This window comes from Oncorhynchus nerka, linkage group LG9a (genome assembly GCF_034236695.1).
Source record: "Oncorhynchus nerka isolate Pitt River linkage group LG9a, Oner_Uvic_2.0, whole genome shotgun sequence".
In the NCBI taxonomy this organism is placed as follows: Eukaryota; Metazoa; Chordata; class Actinopteri; order Salmoniformes; family Salmonidae; genus Oncorhynchus; species Oncorhynchus nerka.
Genome location: NC_088404.1, coordinates 44,833,877 through 44,850,570, shown reverse-complemented (window position 1 = coordinate 44,850,570; position 16,694 = coordinate 44,833,877). Strand labels below are relative to the sequence as shown.

Below are 16,694 nucleotides of genomic sequence, written 5' to 3'. Positions count from 1 at the left end.
ACTACTGCGTTTTGTTGGTTGTGTGCTTAGGGTTGTTGTCCTGTTGGAAGGTGAACCTTCACCCCAGTCTGAGGTCCTGAGCACTCTGGATCAGGTTTTTATCAAGCATCTCTCTGTACTTTGCTCCATTCATCTTTACCTCAATCCTGACAAGTCTCTGCCGCTGAAAAACATCCACACAGCATGATGCTGCCACCAACATGCTTCACCTTAGAGATGGTGCCAAGTTTCCTCCAGACATGACACTTGGCATTCAGGCCAAAGAGTTCAATCTTGGTTTCATCAGACCAGAGAATCTTGTTTCTCATTGTCTGAGAGTCTTTAGATGCCTTTTGGCTAACTCCAAGCGGGCTGTCATGTGCCTTTTACTGAAGAGTGGCTTCCGTCTGGCCACTTTACCATAGAGGCCTGATTGGTGGATTGCTGCAGAGATTGTTGTCCTTCGGAAATTTCCTTCCATCTCTACAGAGGAACTCTAGAGCTCTGTCAGAGTGACCATCGGGTTCTTGGTCACCTCCCCGACCAAGGCCCTTCTCCCCCAATTGCTCAGTTTGGCCGAGTGAACAGCTCTAGGAAGGTCCTTGGTGGTTCCAAACTTGTTCCATTTAAGAATGATGGATGCCACTGTGTTATTGGTGACCTTCAATGCTGCAGAAATGTTTTGGTACCCTTCCCCAGATCTGTGCCTCGACAAAATCCTGTCTTGGAGCTCTACGTACAATACCTTCGACCTCATGGCTTAGTTTTTGCTCTGACAGGTGTGTGCCTTTCCAAATCAGGCCCAATCAATTGAATTTACCACAGGTGGACTCCAATGAAGTTGTAGAAACATCTCAAGGATGATCAATGGAAACATTTACATTTAAATTTAAGTCATTTAGCAGACGCTCTTATCCAGAGCGACTTACAAATTGGTGCTTTCACCTTATGACATCCAGTGGAACAGCCACTTTACAATAGTGCATCTAGGTCTTTTAAGGGGGAGGGGGTGAGAAGGATTACTTTATCCTATCCTAGGTATTCCTTAAAGAGGTGGGGTTTCAGGTGTCTCCGGAAGGTGGTGATTGACTCCGCTGTCCTGGCGTCGTGAGGGAGTTTGTTCCACCATTGGGGGCCAGAGCAGCGAACAGTTTTGACTGGGCTGAGCGGGAACTGTACTTCCTCAGTGGTAGGGAGGCGAGCAGGCCAGAGGTGGATGAACGCAGTGCCCTTGTTTGGGTGTAGGGCCTGATCAGAGCCTGGAGGTACTGAGGTGCCGTTCCCCTCACAGCTCCGTAGGCAAGCACCATGGTCTTGTAGCGGATGCGAGCTTCAACTGGAAGCCAGTGGAGAGAGCGGAGGAGCGGGGTGACGTGAGAGAACTTGGGAAGGTTGAACACCAGACGGGCTGCGGCGTTCTGGATGAGTTGTAGGGGTTTAATGGCACAGGCAGGGAGCCCAGCCAACAGCGAGTTGCAGTAATCCAGACGGGAGATGACAAGTGCCTGGATTAGGACCTGCGCCGCTTCCTGTGTGAGGCAGGGTCGTACTCTGCGGATGTTGTAGAGCATGAACCTACAGGAACGGGCCACCGCCTTGATGTTATTTGAGAACGACAGAGTGTTGTCCAGGATCACGCCAAGGTTCTTAGCGCTCTGGGACGAGGACACAATGGAGTTGTCAACTGTGATGGCGAGATCATGGAACGGGCAGGGAAACAGGATGCACCTGAGCTCAATTTCGAGTCTCATAGAAAATGTTCTGAATATCTATGTAAATAATGTATTTCTGTTTATTATTTTTAATACATTTGCTAAAATGTTGTCATTATGAGTTATTGTGTGTAGATTACTGAGTTTTTTTTATATTAATCCATTTTAGAATGAGGCTTTAACGTAAATAAAGATTGGAAAAAGTCAAGGGATCTGAATACTTTCTGAAGGCACTGTATAGTCCACTTCCTTCCTGTATTATTCAGTGTAGAGAGTTAGTAGAGCAGATTGACTTTTTTCCAAAACCTTCCATAATGCCCTCTCAACCCACCTCTATGTTCTACTGCTAGCAACACCATTTCCCCTCGCTCTCCAAATGTTCCCAATGGTTTCTGCAACCGTATCTTACGGAAGAAAAGAGCTTCTGGATATCAGGACAGCGATCACTCACCCCGGATAAGACAAAGATTTCTTCAACAACAACAACAGCAGCAAGCAGGACTCACATGATATTCTCCAAACACACCACAGGGCAGACATCCCAATTAATCGCAAAAGGAAGCGACGCAGAGGAAGAAGAGCCGGATGCCTCGTCCGGACCCGCAGAAGGAAACTAGGAAAGCTGCCGTTACCGTCATTATTACTCGCCAACGTGCAATCATTGGACAATAAACTAGACGAGGTAAGATCACGAATATCCTATCAAAGGGACATCTAAAACCGTAATATCCTATGCTTCACGGAATTGTGGCTGAATGACGACATGGATATTCAGCTAGCGGGATACACGCTGCACCGGCAGGATAGAACAGCACACTCCGGTAAGACGAGGGGGGGCCCCAACAACAACTGGTGCACGAAATCTAAGGAAGTCTCTAGATTGTGCTCGCCTGAAGTAGAGTATACTGTGATAAACAGCAGGCCACACTACTTGCCTAGAGAGTTCTCAGCTATACTTTTCGTGGGAGTTCATTTACCACCACAGACAGATGCTGGCACTAAGACCGCATTCAGTCAGCTGTATAAGGAAATAAGCAAACAGGAAACCACTCATCCAGAGGCGGCGCTCCCAGTGTCCGGAGACTTTAATGCAGGGAAACTTAAATCAGTTCTACCAAATCTCTATCAACATGGTAAATGTGCAACCAGAAGAAAAAAATCTAGATCACCTGTACTCCACATGCAGAGACGCGTACAAAGCTCTCCCTCCATTTGGTAAATCCGACCACAACTCTATCCTCCTGATTCCTGATGACAAGCAAATATTAAAGCAGGAAGCACCAGTGACTCGGTCTATAACAAAATGGTCAAATGAAGCAGATGCTAAACTACAGGACTGCTTTGCTATCACAGACTGGAACATGTTCCGGGATTCTTCCAATGACATTGAGGAATACACCACATCAGTCACTGGCTTTATCAATAAGTGCATTGAGGGCGTTGTCCCCACAGTGACTGTACGTACATACCCCAACCAGAAGCCATGGATTACAGGCAACATTCGCACTGAGCTAAAGGGTAGAGCTGCCGCTTTCAAGGTACGGGACTCTAACCCGGAAGCTTACAAGAAATCCCGCTATGCCCTGCGACAAACCATCAAACAGGCAAAGGGTTAATACAGGGCTAAGATTGAATCATACTACACCGGCTCCGACGCTCGTCGGATGTGGCAGGGCTTGCAAACTATTACAGACTACAAAGGGAAGCACAGCCGTGAGCTGCCCAGTGACACGAGCCTACCAGATGCGCTAAATCACTTCTATGCTCGCTTCGAGGCAAGCAACACTGAGGCATGCATGAGAGCATCAGCTGTTCTGGATGACTGTGTGATCACACACTCCGTAGCCGACGTGAGTAAGACCTTTAAACAAGTCAACATACACAAGGCTGGGGGCCAGACGGATTACCAGGACGTGTGCTCCGGGCATGTGCTGACCAACTGGCAGGTGTCTTCACTGACATTTTCAACATGTCCCTGATTAAGTCTGTAATACCAACATGCTTCAAGCAGACCACCATAGTCCCTGTGCCCAAGAACACAAAGGCAACCTGCCTAAATGACTACAGACCCGTAGCACTCACGTCCGTAGCCATGAAGTGCTTTGAAAGGCTGGTAATGGCTCACATCAACACCATTATCCCAGAAACCCTAGACCCACTCCAATTTGCATACCACCCAAACAGATCCGTAGATGATGCAATCTCTATTGCACTCCACACTGCCCTTTCTCACCTGGACAAAAGGAACGCCTATGTGAGAATGCTGTTCATTGACTACAGCTCAGCGTTCAACACCATAGTACCCTCAAAGCGCATCACCAAGCTAAGGATCCTGGGACTAAACACCTCCCTCTGCAACTGGATCCTGGACTTCTTGACAGGCCGCCCCCAGGTGGTGAGGGTAGGTAGCAACACATCTGCCACGCTGATCCTCAACACTGGAGCTCCCCAGGGGTGCGTGCTCAGTCCCCTCCTGTACTCCATGTTCACCCACGACTGCATGGCCAGGCACGACTCCAACACCATCATTAAGTTTGCTGACAACACAACAGTGGTAGGCCTGATCACCAACGTCGACGAGACAGCCTATAGGGAGGAGGTCCTGGCCGGGTGGTGCCAGAATAACAACCTATCCCTCAACGTGACCAAGACTAAGGAGATGATTGTGGACTACAGGAAAAGGAGCACCGAGCATGTCCCCATTCTCATCGACGGGGCTGTAGTGGAGCAGGTTGAGAGCTTCAAATTCCTTGGTGTCCACATCAACAACAAACTAGATTGGTCCAAACACACCAAGACAGTCGTGAAGAGGGCACGACAAAGCCTATTCCCCTCAGGAAACTAAAAAGATTTGGCATGGGTACTGAAATCCTCAAAAGGTTCTAAAGCTGCAACATCGAGAGCATCCTGACCTGTTGCATCACTGCCTGGTACGGCAATTGCTCGGCCTCCGACCGCAAGGCACTTCAGAGGGTAGTGCGTACGGCCCAGTACATCACTGGGGCAAAGCTGCCTGCCATCCAGGACCTCTACACCAGGCGGTGTCAGAGGAAGGCCCTAACAATTGTCAAAGACCCCAGCCACCCCAGTCATAGACTGGTCTCTCTACTACCGCATGGCAAGCGGTACCAGAGTGCCAAGTCTAGGACAAAAAGGCTTCTCAACAGTTTTTACCCCCAAGCCATAAGACTACTGAACAGGTAACCAAATGGTTACCCGGACTATTTGCATTGTGTTCCCCCCCAACCCCTCTTTTACGCTGCTGCTACTCTCTGTTTATCTTATATGCATAGTCACTTTAACTATACATTCATGTACATACTACCTAAATTGGCCCAACCAACAGGTGCTCCCGTACATTGGCTAACCGGGCTATCTGCATTGTGTCCCACCACCCGCCAACCCCACTTTAACGCTTCTGCTACTCTCTGTTCATCATATATGCATAGTCACTTTAACGATACCTACATGTACATACTACCTCAATAAGCCTGACTAACACACACAGACACACACACACCTTATTTTTTCCTGCACCATTGGCTAGAGCCTGTAAGTAAGTATTTCACTGTAAGGTCTACACCTGTTGTATTCGGTGCACGTGGCAAATACATTTTGATTTGATTTTCATACAGTTCATATTATATTTGTCATTTTATTTTTCAATGTTGAGGGCAGATGGTGCCCCAAAACAAGTGTTTGAGGGGATCCCGGAAAGCATGAGCCTGTCTGTTAGTCGGTAAACACCCCTTCAGCAGGCTCAGACTGTTGCACCTCACAAACACAATCCACTGGTCTACATACAGAGCAGAGCACCTTCTCCTCTGGACTCGCTCTTCTCCTCCATGAGATTCATCCAGAGGCCTCTCACCTGAATCCGTGTCAACGTATTTTATTAGATTCTATTTCTCTAATGCAGAGGAGCAGAATGAATCTCTATCAGCACATTTCCTTCCCAGGCTCTGGCAGACAATGTAGAGCTCTCTTTCAGAGCTGCACTGTTGTCCAGGAGCTTTGGCTGAGGGGATGTTGAAGACCACTATAGCAAACAGAGGGATGCAGAGCATGAAATAGGAAAACAAGCAAAAACACTAGAGAAAAAAAGCATGTTGAAGTGCATCTATGGATTACAAACCTACAGTATCCTACACTAGGAGATGTTCCTGTTGCTTTGTTGAACACTCGATAGGCCGATGCATACAGTGGGGCAAAAAAGTATTTAGCCAACCATCAAATGTGCCAGTTCTCCCACTTAAAAAGATGAGAGAGGCCGGTACACTTCAACTATGACAGACAAAATGAGAAAAAAAGCCAGAAAATCACATTGTAGGATTTTTAATGAATTTATTTGCAAATTATGGTGGAAAATAAGTATTTGGTCAATAACAAAAGTTTATCTCAATACTTTGTTATATACCCTTTGTTGGTAATGACAGAGGTCAAACGTTTTCTGTAAGTCTTCACAAGGTTTTCACACACCGTTGCTGGTATTTTGGACCATTCCTCTATGCAGATACCCTCTAGAGTAGTGATGTTTTGGGGCTGTTGCTGGGCAACACGGACTTTCAACTCCCTCAAAAGATTTTCTATGGGGTTGAGATCTGGAGACTGGCTAGGCCACTCCAGGCCCTTGAAATGCTTCTTACGAAGCCACTCCTTCGTTGTCCGGGCGGTGTGTTTGGGATCATTGTCATGCTGAAAGACCCAGCCACGTTTCATCTTCAATGCCCTTCCTGATGGAAGGAGGTTTTCACTCAAAATCTCATGATACATGGCCCCATTTATTCTTTCCTTTACACGGATCATTCGTCCTGGTCCCTTTGCAGAAAAACAGCCCCAAAGCATGATGCTTCCACCCCCATGCTTCACAGTAGGTATGGTGTTCTTTGGATGCAACTCAGCATTCTTTGTCCTCCAAACACGACGAGTTTAGTTTTTACCAAAAAGTTATATTTTGGTTTCATCTGACCATATGACATTCTCCCAATCTTCTTCTGGATCATCCAAATGCTCTCTAGCAAACTTCAGACGGGCCTGGACATGTGTTCCCCTGCTTAAGCCAGTACGTCTGGCACTGCAGTATTTGAGTCCCTGGCGGCGTAGTGCAGGTCATTCACTAGGTCCCCCCGCGTGGTTCTGGGATTTTTGCTCACAGTTCTTGTGATCAATTTGACCCCACGGGGTGAGATCTTGCGTGGAGCCCCAGATCGAGGGAGATTATCAGTGGTCTTGTATGTCTTCCATTTCCTAATAATTGCTCCCACAGTTGATTTCTTCAAACCAAGCTGCTTACCTATTGCAGATTCAGTCTTCCCAGCCTGATGCAGGTCTACAATTTTGTTTCTGGTGTCCATTGACAGCTCTTTGGTCTTGGCGATAGGGGAGTTTGGAGTGTGACTGAGGTTGTGGACAGGTGTCTTTTATACTGATAACAAGTTCAAACAGGTGCCATTAATACAGGTAATGAGTGGAGGACAGAGAAGCCCCTTAAAGAAGAAGTTACAGGTCTGTGAGAGCCAGAAATCTTGCTTGTTTGTAGGTGACCAAATACTTATTTTCCACCATAATTTGCATATAAATTCATTAAAAATCCTACAATGTGATTTTCTGGATTTCTTTTTCTCATTTTGTCTGTCATAGTCGAAGTGTACCTATGATGAAAATTACAGGTCTCTCTCATCTTTTTAAGTGGGAGAACTTGCACAATTGGTGGCTGACTAAATACTTTTTTGCCCCACTGTACATGTGGTACAATACCCTCAAACTTGCTGATCCAGTCAAAGGTCAAATTAGTTGGATTTTCCATTGCTGGTACACACAATATCACAGTGAACGCCGCCATACTGTATTACCCAGCTTACTCACGAAAACATATATTACTCATGATACCACATATATTATGTGGTATGGGATGTTGGTGTTGACAGAAGGAGAGATCAAGGAGAGACAGACACACAGAGAGGATATCATAGTTGGGTGATGCTGGGAAAGTGTGTATTCAGAAAGTCTTGAGGGGAAACAAAAGGCAGGGCAATTCACGCCTGCCGTTGAAACCTGGATGCTGAACAGCACTGTAAGCAAACACGACAATCACATGAATAAAGAATGAGCTTTAAAGCGTGAGCAGTGGTGTGTGAAAAACACGTCTCATTGTGTCTGGAGAGGCTTGTGAGGAAGGAAACAGCAGGCCTCACTTCAGGGCATTACAACCATCCAAGGTTGGTTGGAAGATTGTAATGTATGTATGAAGAGGGCCGAACATAAGGAGCATCTGGAGTCAGTGCCAACCCTCTCAGCAAGGCTATTCACATAACAAAACAGGCAATGATGAAGCCAAGTCCAGACTGGAAAATCATCATCATGTGGTTATAGTCTTCTTCCCGAATAGTTATTCAATATTGAAGAAAAATGTTAGAATATTAACCTGAGGGTTAACGAGACACTGACCCTCGACCCACTGACCCTCGCCTTCCAACACCTGTCGGTGTTTTTATGCCCTGGTTGTTCTTTAAAGTGCGTCTCATAATTATGTCAGAACAGGGCTGATGGAAAAGCTCCTTAAAAGCTCCAATGCATTCAAATGTATATTTGTATATATCTGAATAGTAGCAGGGGTGGCTGATACAGGTCATGTACTCAAACGGACTTGAATTTACTTTGGAGTGAACCAGCAGGGTAACACTCAACACCCACCTCAGCTTGGTGAAATTGAATGGCCTCAAGTACAGATGTTGGGGAGATCAATTTGAGTCAAAATGTGCAAGTCTAAATGTTTTTTGGGCTGAAACAGCATGCTGTTGCATGCTATAGAGACTCTGCACGCAGTCTGTGTCGCATAAACTTTATACCGTGTGTCATCGACATGAGTGTACAAATCACACACATCATCTGCTGATACAAGGGCTATAATTTGACTGAAACATAGAATGTCCAACTCTACCTATCACTTATCAGAACCACTTTAACAAGTGACTGGAGAATGGCAAGCATACATTTCCTGAACAGAAGCTGTGCTATGTGAAATACAATATGAAATATCCTGAAGTCATTTCTAAGTACAAAACATTCTCCTGCTGTTCGTTTGATTCATCAAAGTTAGAGCCTGTACGCTCGATATGTGAAGCTTCAGTATTTCATTTGGAGTTTGACAAATTAAAAGTTGAAACTCTCCCGCGAGTCTAGCATGTTATCAAACTGTTATTGAGACACTATCAAGGTCATATTGACTTTCTGACTTGTGCACCGTAGCAGACGTTGCATCCATGGATGGGATACAGTGGCACAGCAGGAGGTGGAGCGCAGAGCAAGGTTACAGTCTGCGGTGTGGTGGCCGTTATGCCACTGGGTCGCAATTAGAATGCTTTTAAGGAGTTGAGAGACTCACGTTGGCATACATAGAGCTACGTTAACTATTCACTCCAAGGAAGAAATTAGAGGCAGAAAGAATTAAGCAATGAATTAAGTAACACATAACCAGCAAGCGATGAGATGCTTGACCTGTTGATCACAATACTGTATGTTCAGTAATGTATGAGAAAATGGCTTCAACCATGAAGGATACTACAGCTGATTACTCTCCTTTTATCCTAACAAATGTCCTACAAAATATGTTTATTTTCTCAAGAGGCTAGTTGTTTACTTCAAGATAACCCCCGAACGCCCACATTCATCCTTAAATTGAGCATACACATTGCTGTGTTGTTTTCCGGACGACGGGGCTCCTTGGGTGTTGTTTTGGGCCTAAATCCAACAGATGAAGACAGAGATGGATGAGGGAAGAGGCCACGACATCTGGCTATGGGTGATGGAGCAGGGTTACAGCCAATCTCTGATATTGATTGCATCTAGACAAAATGAATCTCTTGCTCATGATCTCTCTGTAGGGGACAGCCATTAGTGAACTGGTGCTGGGGGTATAGAGAAGGGAAGAGAGTGAAGCAGGGGGCAAACAGGCACTAACACATGGTATCAGGTTGTGAATACTGTTATCACCTTGCAACATAAAATGACCTGCCTAAAGAAAAGGAGATGAGAAAATGTTGTGAGTGAGTGAGTCCTCTCGTAACAATATTGTCTTTTACCTCTTGATAACCTTTGTCATTGCTACCATGCCCTACAGACAGACAATTCTCTGAGGTGATTTGAAATGCTTCTGGCCTGAAGCTCTTCAAGTGATTACTTCTCAAATAAATCAATTTAGACAACATCTCTTCACTAGCCTTATCTGCATTTCATCATGAATATTTTAAAGGAGCTCATTACGAAAAGCTAGAAAAATAAAACCATTCTTTAACTTAATCTGGCATAGAACCAGTTTCATTAAAACACCAGGTTGTCTGAAGAGGTAGAAGTCATAGCCAGACCTGTCCTCTGTCTCCTGCCTTTATGTCACTAATAAGGATTCATTTCCCAAAGACTTTTCACCTGCAGGTGATGGGAAGATAACCCAGCTGACCACAAGGTGTGCTCCTTCTGACTGGGCACAGGCTCTGACCACAAGGTGTGCTCCTTCTGACTGGGACACAAGCTCTGACCACAAGGTGTGCTCCTTCTGACTGGGCACAGGCTCTGACCACAAGGTGTGCTCCTTCTGACTGGGCACAGGCTCTGACCACAAGGTGTGCTCCTTCTGACTGGGCACAGGCTCTGACCACAAGGTGTGCTCCTTCTGACTGGGCACAGGCTCTGACCACAAGGTGTGCTCCTTCTGACTGGGCACAGGCTCTGACCACAAGGTGTGCTCCTTCTGACTGGGCACAGGCTCTGACCACAAGGTGTGCTCCTTCTGACTGGGCACAGGCTCTGACCACAAGGTGTGCTCCTTCTGACTGGGCACAGGCTCTGACCACAAGGTGTGCTCCTTCTGACTGGGACACAAGCTCTGACCACAAGGTGTGCTCCTTCTGACTGGGACACAAGCTCTGACCACAAGGTGTGCTCCTTCTGACTGGGCACAGGCTCTGACCACAAGGTGTGCTCCTTCTGACTGGGACACAAGCTCTGACCACAAGGTGTGCTCCTTCTGACTGGGACACAAGCTCTGACCACAAGGTGTGCTCATTCTGACTGGGCACAGGCTCTGACCACAAGGTGTGCTCCTTCTGACTGGGACACAAGCTCTGACCACAACGAAACTGATGCTGAAAAGACATTTAATCAAACCATTTCCTTGATTAATTAAGGCAATGTCAATCTAACTGCACATTCTGAGCTTGCTGGTGCTGTGAACAAATATGAATTATCACGAATCATAATAATTCGCTATTCTAACAGGGGGAGTATGTAGGTACATGTACATTTCCATTGAAACATACAGTATTGAGCATCTTGTATTAAATAATATCCAAGACCGACATATAAATGATCAATGAAAGCCATGTACGTGTATGACACTGGATGTAGCCACTGGATTTACTGTTACAGTCGGAGTAAATAAAAAGATATTAGCGGTGATAACCACACGAGGTGACTTCCATGATGGATCTGATTCTTCATCTGCTGCGGCATTAGACTGGCTGAGGGGCATGCTATGATTTATGTTTCTATAAAGACATGTGGAAAACCACCCCTGTGAAATGACTGAGTGCTATCTGTGTTCTCCATGCTCTCTGAGCTCGAGGCAGTCAAAGAAAATAACGACAACGCTTTCGGGGACATGGATTTCTACTAGAACTCAAGGTTTGCTGTAATTAAGTTTAAAAAGCCCTGGAGTGAGCTGGGCAAGGTTTGCTGTAATTAAGTTTAAAAAGCCCTGGAGTGAGCTGGGCAAGGTTTGCTGTAATTAAGTTTAAAAAGCCCTGGAGTGAGCTGGGTAAGGTTTGCTGTAATTAAGTTTAAAAAGCCCTGGAGTGAGCTGGGTAAGGTTTGCTGTAATTAAGTTTAAAAAGCCCTGGAGTGAGCTGGGCAAGGTTTGCTGTAATTAAGTTTAAAAAGCCCTGGAGTGAGCTGGGCAAGGTTTGCTGTAATTAAGTTTAAAAAGCCCTGGAGTGAGCTGGGTAAGGTTTGCTGTAATTAAGTTTAAAAAGCCCTGGAGTGAGCTGGGCAAGGTTTGCTGTAATTAAGTTTAAAAAGCCCTGGAGTGAGCTGGGCAAGGTTTGCTGTAATTAAGTTTAAAAAGCCCTGGAGTGAGCTGGGCAAGGTTTGCTGTAATTAAGTTTAAAAAGCCCTGGAGTGAGCTGGGCAAGGTTTGCTGTTGTCTCTGCTGAGAGAAAGTTAGCATCTTTATGGTTACATTTTTTAAAATCTACATCGAGCTAAAGTAAGTCTGTTATCTTTCTATATCGAACAAATCTGTCAGAGTGACCATCAGGTTCTTGGTCACCTCCCCAAATAAAGCCCCCCAAAAATCTAAAAAACGGTTTGGGGTATTGTGTGTAGATTGCTGAGAAAAAAAATATTTGTAATCATTTTTAGAATAAGGCTGTAACGTAACAAAATGTGGAAAAAGTCAAGGGGACTGAATACTTTCCGGAAGCACTGTACATTTAGAAGATATGATGGCTCTATAAATGTTTGAAGAACATTATACCCATTTGCACTAAAGAGGATGATATGTGACGATTGCTTTTCTAAAAATACCAAGGAATAGAGCTCATTAAGATATCAAGCTTTTAAGCTCAAAAAGTAATTTCACAGTGAATTTCACTGCGCTGTGGACGACGGTAGTCAACAGTGTGTATATGCTTATTGCTTTCTACTCCGCTGATCTCCGAGGAAAGAAACCCCATTGTTCAGTGCCTTTTGAAGGATAGTCAAAGAGGAAAATGTAGATCTCGATTTTCCTTTATTGATTGGTTGAATAAATATCCTTGCCTACTTAAAGCCCATAAGGTCAGCTTTATCCAAGCAGTGTTTCTCTGAGTGTTTGTCTAGGGTTTTGGGTCTCTCATATTACACTGTAAAATACCATTTACATTAGATATTACATGCAGTACATATGGCATGTTTACTTCATTTTCATCCCCATCTGATTTGGATCCTGGTGTACTATATAATGCATGTTCAAAGTTCAATATACTAAATCTTAATGATTTGTTTTGTTGTACAATACAAAAATACAGTATGCAAGCCATCACATGCAGAGACACACACGCATACATAGAGATGAACAGTCACACAGACACGCATGCATGCGCACACACATGCACACACAGAGACAGACAGACCCTGATGGATTATAACTCAGACACGTTGGCTTAAAAGATTCATGCAATGTATAATGTATAACTCCTGTAATTTATTTTTCAGTCCTAAATGTGATTTCCTTCCTCTCATTGTGTCTCCCTTCTGAACCCTGTCAGTCTCCCAAGTCTAAAATAGAATTGGAGGTGTGTGTGTGTGCCCTTACTCCAATTTGTTTGTTTTTCAGCTTAAATTTCACATGTGAAACCATATTACATTTAGAGTTCACACGTTAACACCACCTTTTCACCTGAGGAGAATAACATGTTGTTTTCACCTCTCGTGAATTTTCAGGTTCACATGTAAGAAAACTTCACATGTAGATTCAATAAAACGCCTCCCTCTTTCCTGCAACTTTCCCTGTTTTTTTCTGTCACCCTGACCTTTGCTTTTTTTCCCCAATTGCAAGTTTTGGCACAGTGATTCCAGCAACATAGCACCCACTGCTGATTTGCCTCTGAAGCTAAGCAGGGTCAGTCCTGGTCTGTGCCTGGATGGAAGACCAGGTGGAGCTGGAAATGGAGAAAGTCACTGGTATCTGAAAACCAGTGTTTTTTTCCAAGTGTGTGCGTGCGTGCGTGCGTGCGTGTGTGTGCAAGCATGCGTGTGCCTGCAGGGGCAGGTGTGTGAGCTGTAAACCACTAATTTAGTTAAACATAGCTCCGCTGTCTCTGATGAGAAACGTGACTGCGGGAGAGTGCCAGTTACTCATCTTTACCCAGAGCTTATGAATTCACATCACGTCCTGTAGCATGTCCCCTGTATAACATGACAAATCCTGCTGCTTTACACGCCATTCATGATGTGCTTCTCTCTCCACAGCCACAAGGCACTACTTGAATTGGTATCAGATGGAACAGCGGATATTGGCTTGGTTTGCCTCTGTGTGCCTCCCATCATTTTTCACCGGTTTCTCTTTTTTTCTAGGAAGGTTTCACGGAAATGTGAACAATTAGTGTCTCAAGGAGATCCGGACCTTAGCCACATTTAGTATTGACCCAATTACAAGTGTGATCATGCCAGGTCAGATATAAACGTAGCCTGCTGCTACAGAGTAATGTTACATTCTGGAGCCTAACGTCAAAAGCAGAGGTGGTAATAGTGTGATATATAAAATGCTGCACTATTACATGGCTAATGAGACCTGCTAAATGACTCGTGCATAACATAGCACTGAAAGCACCTGCAGACAAACGAAGCACTCAGCTACAAATTCCCTTCAAAACCCAAGATATTTCAAAACAGTGAAAAGCACAGTTTGTATTTTTCAGATGAGGACATACAGTAATTCCAATCAGTCTTTATGGGGATACACTCAATAAATTACGTTAAAAAAGCTGGGGCAGAGATCAAAGCAGTAATCAATACTGCACAGCATTAGTTCATGTAATCAGCTCTTAATTCTTCTTCAAGGGATATCAAAATGGGGACGACGTTACTGGGGGTTCAACTTCAAACGAATCCAACAGCGGCAACATTTGAGAGCAAACAAATACATTATTTAGAGTTAAATGGAGATAAGAGCTGCTTGGATACACACGACATGGAGAACAGTGAGCGGATATGGCAGCCGCTATAGTCTGCGTTCAGACACAGGTTTCTGGAGCCCTCGAGAGGATGATTCATCAGACGAACTCACTTCAGGAAGGGTCCCTACAAAAGAGAGCAGCTGGAAATGGATACACTGCCAATGCAGAGGTAGGAAATAAAGGACATAAACGCATCTGCGGAAAAGCAGTAAATCCAATTTTGAATCATGATTATGATGTGGCTCATATGAAGGGCAGCATAGCGGTACCTGCAGAGTTAAGACTGCTAACTGGGCAATACCTTTAAATCCCAAAGACTGAAACATTCCCAGATTAGGAAGGATCAAGACCAGATGGAAAATGAAGAAACTTTTACCGGACATCCTGCATAAGGCCGTCTGACATGGTCGTGATACTGGAAACACCAAGGGGCAGCGTGATTTGAGTTCCACATCTTTTTATTAACGGAACCTTCTCAACAAAACAATCAACGAACGACAGTGACCAACCAGCACGCACGCACGCACGCACGCACGCACGCACGCACGCACGCACGCACGCACGCACATCATCACTCAACAAAACAATATCCCACAAATGCAGGTGGGAACAGGGACACCTTAAGTATGAGCCCCAATTAGAGACAACGAATATCAGCTGCCTCTAATTGGGAACCATACCAAGAGCACCAACATAGAAATGCACCTCCTAGAACACCTCCTAGTCAAGCCCTGACCTACAACACCATAGAGAACCAAGGGCTTTCTATGGTCAGGGCGTGACAGACATGTATAATTTACATATGATTTTATCTACACTGAGTGTTCAAAACATTAAGAACACCTGCTCTTTCCATGACAAAGTGCATTTGAATGGAGTATGGTTGTAGGTGCCAGGCACACTGGTTCAAGTGTGTCAAGAACTGCAACGCTGCTGGGTTTTTCACGCTCAACAGTTTCCCGTGTGTATCAAAAAGTGCTCACTACTCAAACGACATCCAGCCAATTGGAGTCAACATGGGCAGCATCCCTGTGGAATGCTTTCGAAGAGTCCATGCCCTGACGAATTGAGGCTGTTCTGAGGGCAAAGGTGCAGTGCAACTCTATATTAGGAAGGTGTTCCTAATGTTTGGTATGCTCACTGTATATCCTATGAATAAATGATTGAATAAAAAATGGTCACACCTACAATGAGACATATGGTGCTGCTTCCCTCTAATATAGAAAAACACTTTAAGTCTTTCAAGGTAGACCTAAATGAATTATTCTGTGTGAATTGATACAGAGGGCACGTTGGACCTTGGGCTACACCTAGCCCATGTTGGTAGGGACAGACATAGGGATGATTAAAAACCTGAAAGTCAACAGAGCTGGTGTGTACTCACAGGTAGCAGGCTTGTTACAGTTGTGTCCGTGTCTGAAGTACTGCGGGTTCTCAATGACAGGGATACGGGTCATCCCGATGACCACAGCGTCTGGTCCAGCGTCAAGGGTACAGGGGGTGATGATGCCATGGTTGACATGGTGCAGGGGACTGGCCGAGTCCTCCTCACCACTGATCACTGCTACTGGTCCTGAGGGGAGAATAGAGAATAGAGAATAGTGACATTTCCTAAAGCAAATTAGATGTCCTAAAACATTTGATCATCCTAAAGCCTATTTGAATTTTTTTACTTAATTGAAAGGGGAGAGCGAGAGAAAGCGAGAGAGTGTGAAAGAGAGCGAGAGAGAGCAGAGGGAGAGGAAGAGAATAGGAAGCAGAGAGGAGAGGGACTCTGTCAGACAGACAGACGTCATACAAAGAAATGCCATTACCCAAACATCATGGCTGCAGTTTAATCAAAATAGAATGCTGGAGGATAAATAAATGAGTTGGGCCATTCATAATGTATTAATATGTCTGAAAGCAATAAGCAGGCAGACTCATTTGTCAGTATAAGAATTATCTCTGTACGCCTCAGCTCAGTTGCCCTCGGAATACTTTAAGGAATCTAAACAAGTATTAACTGGCTTAGACTAAGTATGAACCAAACAGTCTTTGATACAATGGCCCTGGGCCACTATTATCCGTAAAATTCTAATCCTCACCCAGCCCTCACATTTCTCAATGTCCCATTCACCTCATACTCACTCTAACTGTTCTGTGCTCCTCCTCTGACAGAGCCGTGAGAAAACGGGAACAGGCAATAAATAGTAGTGTACATTCCAAGTCATTGTCTGATGAACGGCAGATATTTGACAGTGTGTACTGTACATAGTGTTAGATTGAGGCACAAAACAAGCTCTACTAAATG

At 44.8% G+C, this 16,694-nt stretch overlaps 1 protein-coding gene across 1 annotated transcript in view; it reads right to left on the bottom strand.

The window, feature by feature from the left end:
* Positions 1-16,694, bottom strand: part of LOC115134397 (NT-3 growth factor receptor-like) — a 240,760-nt gene that overhangs the window by 33,300 nt on the left and 190,766 nt on the right. The window contains exon 15 of the mRNA XM_065022154.1: positions 15,786-15,974. Within this exon, the coding sequence (XP_064878226.1) occupies positions 15,786-15,974 (189 nt within the window). The remainder of the gene's footprint in view (positions 1-15,785; positions 15,975-16,694) is intronic.